Source organism: Trichechus manatus, unplaced genomic scaffold (assembly GCF_000243295.1).
Source record: "Trichechus manatus latirostris isolate Lorelei unplaced genomic scaffold, TriManLat1.0 scaffold00030, whole genome shotgun sequence".
NCBI classification, from domain to species: Eukaryota; Metazoa; Chordata; class Mammalia; order Sirenia; family Trichechidae; genus Trichechus; species Trichechus manatus.
In genome coordinates this window covers 18249578-18260228 of record NW_004443966.1, presented here as the reverse complement: position 1 = coordinate 18260228, position 10651 = coordinate 18249578, and the positions used below count along the sequence as shown (strand labels likewise).

The 10651-nt window shown below is 45.5% G+C and overlaps 1 protein-coding gene across 3 annotated transcripts in view; it reads left to right on the top strand.

Moving 5' to 3' along the window:
• ADPGK (ADP dependent glucokinase) overlaps positions 1–8417 on the top strand; it is a 21261-nt gene extending 12844 nt beyond the window's left edge. Inside the window, exons 5-7 of one of the 3 annotated variants that reach the window (XM_004374726.2) lie at positions 2092–2288; positions 2950–3048; positions 5877–8417. In XM_004374726.2, the coding sequence (XP_004374783.1) occupies positions 2092–2288; positions 2950–3048; positions 5877–6428 (848 nt within the window). In that variant the 3' untranslated portion in view covers positions 6429–8417. Of the gene's footprint in view, positions 1–2091; positions 2289–2949; positions 3049–5728 lie in introns of all 3 variants that reach the window. The other 2 variants (XM_012555086.2, XM_023729820.1) reach the window with 2 other exon arrangements.
• The last annotated feature ends 2234 nt before the right edge of the window (positions 8418–10651 follow it).

The following is a 10651-nucleotide window of genomic DNA, read 5'->3' as shown; positions in this document are numbered from 1 at the left end:
ACCCCCCGCCATTCAGTTGTGTGTGAGGTTCTATTTTCCTAGTCCTGAACTGGCATGGACCAGGCAGCAGTGGCACTCAAGTCATCTTTCTCAACAGAAATCCATCCCCAGCTGGATACATTCCCAGAGAAGATTTGTCAGTTTTTTTTCCCCCCTCTTTCTCTCCTACCAGACTTCCCCAGAGAAGCTTATGTGCAGGTTTTGGGCTGGGAATCCAGTGCGTCACTGCAGAGGAGTTGTGCTGACTTCCTGGCAGAAGGGCAGGATGATAAATTGAGAGAAGACATTGCTGGCAGAAATAAATAAAAAGCTTTGTGAGAAAAGAGGGCATTAACCACTGTTGAGATGCTCACTTTGTCTGGGTACTGGTCGTTGTGCCTCTGGGCCGCTCCACCAGCCCCATGTCCTGTGGAAACAGCTTCGAGCACATCTCTGCTTCCTCATTGTCCTGGCTTTGCTGAGGTCTGTTCATTTTTGCCTCTGTCATCTCTCCCCTGATGAAATCAATTTATTTTGAATGCTGAGTGACTCTTGGGCTAGGCTAAGCTAGATAGTCTTTCTTAAGCAGCCTTGTTATTTAAGGGTCAGTTCCAAGTCTTGCTCTATGGGGAATACTAGTGTAATGTATTTTTCCTGTTGAACAGATCGTTGTTAATTTGCGAAATGCTGGATTTGGAGTTCAAAGCCATATTATTCCTTGTCCTGGGCATTTAGTGCATCAGTCTGTTCTTTTACTCATTGTTCTCTTGCTAATGCATTCACGTGGCTATATGCCAGGCTCATTGTGAGGCAGGAATATAATAATGGAAGGAGACATGGGCCCTACTCTCAGCTGACCGTTTCATGAGGGAGATGGATACTTGAACAAAGTATTGCAAAGTCATGTGTCAAGTCCTCTGCTAGGGCCTAGTAGTGGCCTGGGGAGGAAGTAATCAAGTCGGCTTGATGGTGGCAGAGCTCAGGAGAGCTTCCCAGAGGAGGCCTCCCTTGCGCTGGGTCTTTGTAGATGAAGCAGAAGTGGAATACCACTGTCAGCTCTGTAGAGCACCATCGGTGTTTGCTCTGGACAAGTAAGAAGACATGGACCAAGAGTTAGAAAGGGATACAGTGTTTTAAAAAATGCAAGCATCATGTCTGGATTTAATAAGTAGGTACCATCTTTTTTTTTGGGTTCATAGATTTTTATACAAGTGACCCACACATAAACTGTTTTTCATAGGGACAAGTTCAGTGAAGCTGTACTTACTCCAAAGGCAGCTGGGTTCTCCCAGCCTCTCCCCTGCTCTGGAGGAAGCCCTGCACACAACACACGCATGCACATGCACGCGCATGTACCCACACCCCCCAGGGAAGGGCCCATTACAGAGTGGAGGAAGCAGGTTCTGACTACAGTTGGCAGATGGAGCAGCAAGAGGAGGAATCCCTCTGCTCTGGTCTGTCTGCCTTAGGAAAAAATTTTGGAAGGAATTTCCAGTGTATATGATGGAAACCAATGAAAAACCAGTGTCCAGAGTATGGCATTTAAGTTTGTCGGTGGGAAGTCTCGTTACCGTGGAGGGAAGGCAATACAAGCCTGGCTCTTAGAACTTCTGCCTGCTTAGATCCCAGCTGGACGAAGGGTGCTCAGAGCACTGCTGTGAGGTGGGAGCACTTTGAAAAAGGCGGCAGGTCCTCTCTGCAGGGACACGCGTGGTATTCACCCATGCTGGCGGTTTAGGTCATGCTGCTGCTCTGTAGATGAACGGACATGAGTGTCCTGTGTGTGAGAACTCAAGAGGCCACTCAGGACAGTTGAGTTTTCCAGGGACTTGAAGGGAGCTAATTACCAGCCCCTTGAAAAAGGCATATGGGACCCATACTGTTTCTGTTTTGGTTTGGGTTGGGTTTTTGGTTGGTTGGTTTCTTTAGTGACCCCTGTCCCCCCAGATGCAGCACCATGTTTCTCGTAGACAGTTGTAGCCAGGCTCCATTCAGCCAGAAACCAGCCTGCTCCAAGCCAGGTCTCCAATGAGACACCTGCCAGTCCCCACGCAGCAAGGAGATTTAAAGCCTCTTCCTTTTCTTCCCATTGTGTTGACTGGGCTTTTCTAGGGGAGGAGTGGGGCCAGTTAAAAGCTCCCCACGCCAACCGATTCATCTTCTCCCACGACCTCTCCAACGGGGCCATGAATATGCTGGAGGTGTTTGCGTCTAGCCTGGAGGAGTTTCAGCCAGACCTGGTGGTCCTCTCTGGATTGCACATGATGGAGGGACAAAGCAAGGAGCTTCAGAAGAAGAGACTCTTGGAGGTAACAGCGCTGAGAACCCACACTTGCTGTAGAACTCCCTGAATCTCAGCTGGGGTTCTTCTCCAGGTTCCCACGTCTCTTGGCCACTGTAGCTTGTGCTGCCTTGCCTTAGGTCCTGGCTTCCCAAGGACGTACCTCGGCAGCTGGCTGGGAGGTCTGCCCCCTTCTCCAGGGAAACGCCTCACAGTGTTCATTCGGGTGTGGAGAGCTGCTTGAGTAGGACAGGTCAGAACCCCTTGCCTGAGCTTCTTCATCCTGCGCTAAAGCCAGCATGGCTGCAAACTGCAGTGTTCTGTAGTTTGTCTCCTTTGTGTCACCTGTATCATCTCAGCGATGCTAGGGTTCCTGCAGATCCGTACAGCACTGAAGCCCCAGCTGCTCAGTGTAGGTCCCCAGGAACAGGCTGGCAACAGGAACGTACAGGGGAAGTTCTTTGTCCTCTGAGTCTAATCCCGCTGCCTCTGCAGAACCTAGTCTTCCCTTTTGTGTAAAGTCTCCCTTGTCCACAGAGGCCGGTGGTGACCCACAGTGCTTGGAGCTCTCAGGAGGATGCAGCAAAGGCAGTAACATTAGGGAGGCATTTCCTTTCAGAACCTGATCCTTTCTTTGCTCTTCTGACTTCCTTCCGATAGCAGTGCTGTCCTCTTTCCTCTCTCTGCAGGTTGTCACCTCCATTTCTGACATCCCCACTGGTGTTCCCGTTCACATCGAACTGGCCAGTATGACCAACAGGGAGCTCATGAACAACATTGTGCATCAGGTAACCAACCACCTGGGCAGGACGCGGGGCCTCCTTTGGCCTTGAACCCCATGGGGTTTACAGAGAAACTTTGGTCCATGGGGGCCAAGTGTCTGTGCTCAGAGACCACGCACTGACACGTGGCTGGCATGTCACTTAGACTAGTCCACGGGATCCCAGGAAGGAGCCAGGACTGTTCAGGAACAGGATCTCATGGTAGGTTAGAAATAGGGCAGTTTAACCGATGGTCTTGTAGGTGAGTTTCGTGCGTTTCTCCTTCTGGAATAGGGACGTCGGTAGTTAGTGGGTTTTGCAGTAGAACTCAAAGGAAAAAAAACGAAACACCCAGCTCAGCTGCTTTCAGTTGAACTTTAGGAAGCTGAGAGAAAGGACACTTTGGGGAGTTTCACTCCCTCATCACCAGGCACCTAGGTGTTTCACTCCTGTCTTTGGACAGCAGCAGGGATTAGGAGAAATATAAGAGAAGGAGCTTGAGAAGACAAGCTTTGAAGACCTGGTTGAAATGCTAGCTCCACCACACACTAGCTTTATGAACACAGGCAAGTTATGTAACTTTTCATTTTATTGTTATTAAGCTTTTAAACTTAGTAATATATTCATGATTCAAAAACCAAAACAAATACAAAAAGATATACAGTGAAGTCTCCCCATCTAGGTCTTCCCCCTCCCCCACCTGTAACCAGTGTCGGTAATCTCTTTATTAGTTTCATCTGTATCCCTCAAGGGCTTCCAGCCAGGTTCGTTCAGGTTCAAACCCCTGCTGAGAATTTGCATTTGCTCCCAGATACACTGAATCAGAATCTCCATTTTAACAAGGTCCCCAGATGATTCTTATGTATAATAAATTTTGACAACCACTGCTCTTCTAGTGGTTCTCAGAATTGGTCCCTAACCAGCAACATTAGCATCACCTGGGAACTTGTTAGAAATGCAAATTCTCAGCAAGGGTTCTAACCAGTTTGAAGCCCTATTTATACCTACGTAAGTACGAGAATATGTCCTTATTTTTCCATCCCTTTTTACCCCAGAAGATAGCATAGCATACCAAATACACTGTTCTGCACTTTGGTTTGGCCACCTGTAGTTTGAAGTCTTGTCTCTATCAGTACAGGAGGAGCAGCCCCAGTCTTTTTACAGCCTCATGATTAAAATATATTGTATGGATGTTCTTCCATTTGTTTAACGTGAACATTACTGATGGACAGTTCGGTTGTTTACTGTCTCTTGCTGTTACATACAATGCTGCAATGAATACCTTTGTACATAATTTAATTTTGCCCATGAGCAAGTACAGGTCCAGTCATTCCTTGGTATCGTAGGGGGGTTGGTTCCAGGACCCCCGTGGATACCAACATCTGCAGCTGCTGAAGTCCCTTATATAAAATGGCGTAGTACTTGCATATAAGCTACACACATCCTCCTGTATGCTGTAAATCATCTCCAGATCACTTACAGTACCTAATACAATGCAAATGCTGTATAAATAGTTGTTATACTGTATTGTTTAGGAAATAATGACAAGAAAAAAAATCTGGTTTTTTCGAGTATTTTCAGTCCATGGTTGGTTGAACCACATATACGGAGGGCCGTAAATTCTCAGAAGTAGAATTGCTTGCTACATTGGAGCATAAAAAGCATTTGTAAGTTTGATGTTGTCAAATTGCCCTCTATGAGAATTGTATCAGTTTACTTCCCACAGCAATGTTTTCAATAGTTACTTCCTCATAGCCTTGCCACCAGAATGTGATTAAAAGGCTTGCATTTTTACCAATCTGACAGGTGGAAATTGTATTTCAGGATAGTTTTTATTTGCATTTCCCTTATTGAGGTTGAGCATCTTTTCACTTTTTTTAACGAGAGCCATTTTTATTTCCTTTTCTGTGTAATTGTCTAAGGAGCCCTGGTGGTGCAGGGTGAAGTGCTTGGTCACTAACCAAAATGTCGGCCATTCATATCCACCCTTTCTGAGCCTCAGCTCCCTTATCTGTAAAATGGGGTTGGTCCCTCCTAGGGATACAGTGAGTTGAATGAATTAGAGGCGTTAGCTCAGTGCCTGGCATAGAACATGCAGTGAATGGAAGCTGCTATTACATTAGCAAAGGTATGAAACCCATTGCTGTTGAGTTGATTCCAATTCATAGGGACTCTATAGGACAGAGTAGAGCTTCCCCATAGGGTTTCCAAAGAGCAGCTGGTGGATTCGAACTGGTGACCTTTCAGTTAGCAGCTGAGCTCTTAACCACTGTACCACCAGGACTCTGGCAAAGGTATAGGCCATTAATTTAAATGAATATATATATACATCCAAGTGCTCATCTATCCTTTAGAAACACTCGCCTTACGTGAATGAGCCTTCTCTGGTTCAAGAGGGACATGCTAAGCAAGAAAGATAGTGCGTGGATGTAGTGGTTCTTCCTCAGAACACTAGCTCAGCAGCTCCTGTTGCCATACTTTCCACGCGCTGTTATTGCTCAGTGCAAACAGTCTTCCTATCCCATGCTGCTTAAAAACCTTTAGGTCTCATCTGAAACTGCATTCTCCTTACTTCTTGGCATTGTGTAATAAAGGTCTAAAACAGTGTTACTGCCGCTTTCGGGTTCCTCTGAAGTGATGGTGAAGGTGGAGATAGAGGTGTACTAGCTCAGACAGTGCCCTGTGATCTGTCACTTCCTCTCCGTAGACTTCAAGGACAGGAATCTTATGGGAAGAAAGAAGAATGCTTCCTGCTTGCCTTCCCTGTCACTTAGTCACTGGCCGTGCCCTGAGATGTGCTAGGAGCGAGATCGTGTCCATCCGAAAGAGACCTGTTATTTCATTTTTGTTAGCAGGTGTTTCCTGCGGTGACTTCCCTTGGGCTGAACGAACAGGAGCTGTTATTTCTCAGCCAGTCGGCATCTGGCCCCCACTCTTCTCTCTCTTCCTGGAGCGGCGTTCCGGATGTGGGCATGGTCAGTGACATCCTCTTTTGGATCTTGAAAGAACATGGGAGGAGCCAGAGCAGAGCCTCAGACCTCACCAGGATCCATTTCCACACGCTGGTCTACCACATCCTGGCAACCGTGGATGGACACTGGGCCAACCAGCTCGCAGCCGTGGCTGCTGGGGCTCGCGTGGCTGGGACACAGGCCTGTGCAACAGAAACCATAGATGCCAGCCGAGTGTCTCTGCAGGCACCCCGCGAGTTCACCACCTCCCACTCAGAGGCAGGCTCCAGGATCGTGTTAAACCCTAACGAGCCAGTAGCAGAGTGGCACAGGGAGGGAATATCCTTCCACTTCACACCAGTCTTGGTTTGCAAAGATCCTGTTCGAACTGTGGGCCTTGGAGATGCCATTTCGGCAGAAGGCCTCTTCTATTCCGAGGTGCACCCTCATAAGTAGGACCCACGAGGAAGGAGAACTAGCCGACTGTAGAATTACAGGAAGAAGATGGTTGATTGAGGGTGTCAGAACCGTTTCTAGATCTAATTGGAAGACAGCCAAAGAAATAACAGCAGATTAAACTGTACCAGATAACATTCCAGCCTGTTGGCGATTACACAGAAACATTCGGTTTTAGTTACTAGTAAGACTGGACTTCTGTGTTTTTTTATATTGTCTGTTACAGGGGTGAAAACTTGATTCCCAAATCCGCAGTTATGCAGAGCCATCAAGTATTTTGAGGCAAACGTCCAGTCAGAGTATGTCAGCTGGAGAAAGCCCCCCTCCCTGCCCCTTGAGAAGTGCCCTCTCCTCACCCACATCCCACTGCCTCTGTAGAGCCTCCTGCGCACTTCTCGTGTTCCTTCTTGCTCAGTGCTCACAGCCAGGATCATGCTTTGCATTCAGTGTTACAGTGGACACATTCCATGAGCATACTTTCTCAGTCTCCTGCTCTCAGCCTTAGGGCAGAGCCACAAATAGAAGACTGAGCATCCTCAGGCAGCAGAGGCCGGTGGCGGGGGCTTTTGAGGGAGCCGCTCACTCTGCAGTGGCCTGGACACCTGGCATGCTGCAGCGTGGCACTGGGTGCTGATGGGCCATGCCCTCCTGCCTGACTCTGTTGGCAGTAGGCTGGTGCTCAGAGGCTCCTGTGGCCTGGGCTGTCCCCATGGCCCAGCTGTAGGCCAGCTTCCTGCAGAAAACTGATCTCTGTTCATTCTCACCCTTGAAGGAATACGCTTTTACAACTGGAATCTGCTTCTGTGTGTATAACAGATTATGTTATGTTTTATGTTTTCGTTGACACACCACATCCATTAAAGAGTTCGACCTCATAAGAGCCTCAGGATCATGAATAAATTTGTCATGTTAATGTATTTATTTTTTTTTTTATAAATCAAGGAGACTTCTCTGTGCTTTTAAGTATATTAAAAAACTATTTACATTTCAGGAATCCTAAGTCTATTTGCAATTGATTTTGTTTCCACCACCACTCTGGAGCAGATAAAATATAAATCCTTCTGATGTTGACTTGTGATTTGTATGTTACTGTACGCTTGAGGTGTCTTTTTATCTTGTCTTCCCCATCCTTGGGTTAGGCTGTTCCTCACACTGCACCTAAGCTGTAGGCCTGCGCTCTGGGCATTTAGTTGATCTGGAGCACAGCAGCTTGAATGAGCAGTGAGCCTTCAGAGTTTGTTCAGAAGGACAGTGTAGACACGGCAGCTGGTGGCAGGCCGCTTGGTTCTGTGGTAGTCATTTCACACAGGGCCCGATGTCACTGCTTTTGGAACCCCAAAACTACCCCAGGTTCTTCATTTATAACCTCCCTTTCCCGTCAAGGAAAGATTTGGTTGCCCTTTCTTCAAAGAAAATTTAAGCCTAGAGAAATAACGCCGTGTGAAATTCAAAGCAAACAGCTTATTAAAATCTCAGTTGCTACCTCATCCTTCTCTGCCTCCAAGCTCAATTAAGAATTAAACACCAACCTTCTAGCCTTGTTTTTTATTATAAAGGCTTACAAGTGAGAAGAGATTGCTATTTTCCCAAGAAGAATTACAGTAACTCATCATTTATGCTCTGAATCTATTAGAAGTACTGAAGTGTTCTCCATGTGACCTTTTTTTTCTGGTCTGTCTGTAAGGTGTGTCTACTCAGCCCCTGCCTTGAGGGTATAGTCTCAACAAGTTCTCCAGTTATTCACTGGTGATTTAATGAAGATTAGCTCAGGAAGCTACATACCTTAGAGCAGTCTTAAACCATTGTTAGCTGCCTCCTTATGTACAACAGACTGAAACATGGCCAGGTAACATGCCTCCTTATGTACAACAGACTGAAACATGGCCAGGTAACCTTATGTACAACTGAATGCAGCATCAGGTCCTGTATCATCACAATCACCAGCGTGTTTGAGTCCCATCATTGCAGTTACTGTGCCAATCCATCTCACGGAGGGTCTCCCATGCCCTCAGCCCTCTACTTCACCAAACATGAGATCCTTCTCTAGTGATTGATCCCTCAACATGACATGTCCAAAACAAGCGAGTTGGACAACGTTCTGTTGTGATTCATAAGGTTTTCATTGGCTACTTTTTGGATGTAGATCACCAGGCCGTTCTTCCTAGTCTTAGTCTGGAAGTTCTGCTGAAACCTGTTCAGTATCATAGCAACGTGTAAGCCTCCACTGACAGAGAGATGGTAGCTGTGCGTGAGGTGCACTGGCCAGGAATCAAACCTACATCTCCCACATGGAAGGCGAGACAACTGTTAATAGTTGCTAAATCAATTTGGTGGTTATCACGAAAGTATTAGAATGCATCATACATTGTAAAGGTAAGTATTATAAGTATTTTGTAAAATTTTAGCTCATGTATCTGTGAATGAGTATATGTAAGTATAAATGTACGTACGTCCCTCTGCAGAATCTGCCCTACCTTTTTGAGAAGCAAATACTTTTTTTTACTGTATTTACTGAAATTGTCTGTTCCTCTGGCAGTCCATGGTATATTCAATGTTCTTCACCAACACCATAATTCAAAAGGCATCAATTCTTCAGTCTTCCTTATTCATTGTCCAGCTTTTGCATACTACGAGATGACTGAAAATACCATGGCTTGGGTCAGGCGCACCTCAGTCCTCAAAGTGACATCTTTGTTTTTCAGCACTTTAAAGAGGTCTTTTGCAGCAGATTTGCACAGTGCTATAGGTTGTTTGATTTCTTGACTTCTGCTTCCTTGGGCGTTGTCTTAGTTATCCAGTGCTGCTATAACAAATACCACAAGTGGATGGCTTTAACAAACAAATTTATTTTCCCACAGTCAAGTGGCTAGAAGTCTGAATTTAGGGTGCCAGCTTTAGGGGAAGGCATTCTCTCTCTGTTGGCTCTGGAGGAAAGTCCTTGTCATCAATCTTCCCCTGGTCTAGGAGCTTCTCAGTGCAGAAACTCTGGATCCAAAGGATTTGTTCTACTCCTGGCACTACTTTCTTCGTGGCATGAGGTCCCCGTCTCTCTGCTCACTTCTTTTATATCTCAAAAGAGACTGATTTAAAACACAACCTAATCTTGTAGATTGAGTCTTGCCTCATAACTGCTGCTAATGCCACCTCATTAACATCATAGAGGTAGGATTTACAACACACAGGAAAATCACTTCAGATGACAAAATGGTGGACAATCACACAATACTGGGTGGGAATCATGGCCTAGCCAAGTTGACACATATTTTTGAGGGACACAATTCAATCCATGAGAGGCACTGATTGTGGATCCAAGTAAAATGAAATCCTTAACAACTTCAATCTTGTCTTCGTTTATCACAATGATGCTTATTGATCCAGTTGTGAGGATTTTTGTTTTCTTTATATGTTGAGGTGTAATCCATACTGAAGGCTGTGGTCTTTGACCATCAGTAAATGCTTCAAGCCCTCTTTGCTTTCAGCAAGCAAGATTGTGTCATTTGCATATCACAGCTTGTTAATGAGTCTTCCGCCAATCCTGGTATCGTGTTCTTCATATAGCCCAGCTTCTTGGATTATTTGCTCAGCATAGAGATTGAATAAGTATGGTGAAAGGATACAACCCTGATGCACACCTTTCCTAAACATGATAGCCATAGCATTTACTTTTCCATAGATGCCTTTTATTAGGTTGAGGATGTTCCCTTCTATTCTTAATATCCTGAGGGTTTTTTTTTTCTTATTGTTGTCGAAAATATATACAAAACATACACCAATTCATCAGTTTCTACAATTCAGTAACACTGATTACATTCTTCGAGTTGTGCAACCATCCTCACCCTCTTTTCCAAGTTCTTCCTCCCCCACTAACATAAACTCACTGCCCCTCAAGCTTCCTATCTAACCTTTAGAGTTGCTGTTGTCATTTGATCCTATATACATAGTTTTTCAAAAGAGCACAATGCTCAAGGCAGATATTCTTTACTAATTAAGCTAAACTACTGTTTGGTTTAAAGATGACTTCAAGGGATATTTTTTGATATAAGGTTTAAAGATTATTTCAGAGCAATAGTTTTGGGGGTTCATCCAGCCTCAGTGGCTCCAAAAAGTCTGGAGTTCTAGTTTGTGGTATAGTTGCTGGGATCTTAAAAGCCTGCAAGTGGCCATCCAAGGTACAACAATTGGTCTCTATTCACCTGGAGTAACAGAGGAAGAAGGAGAATCAG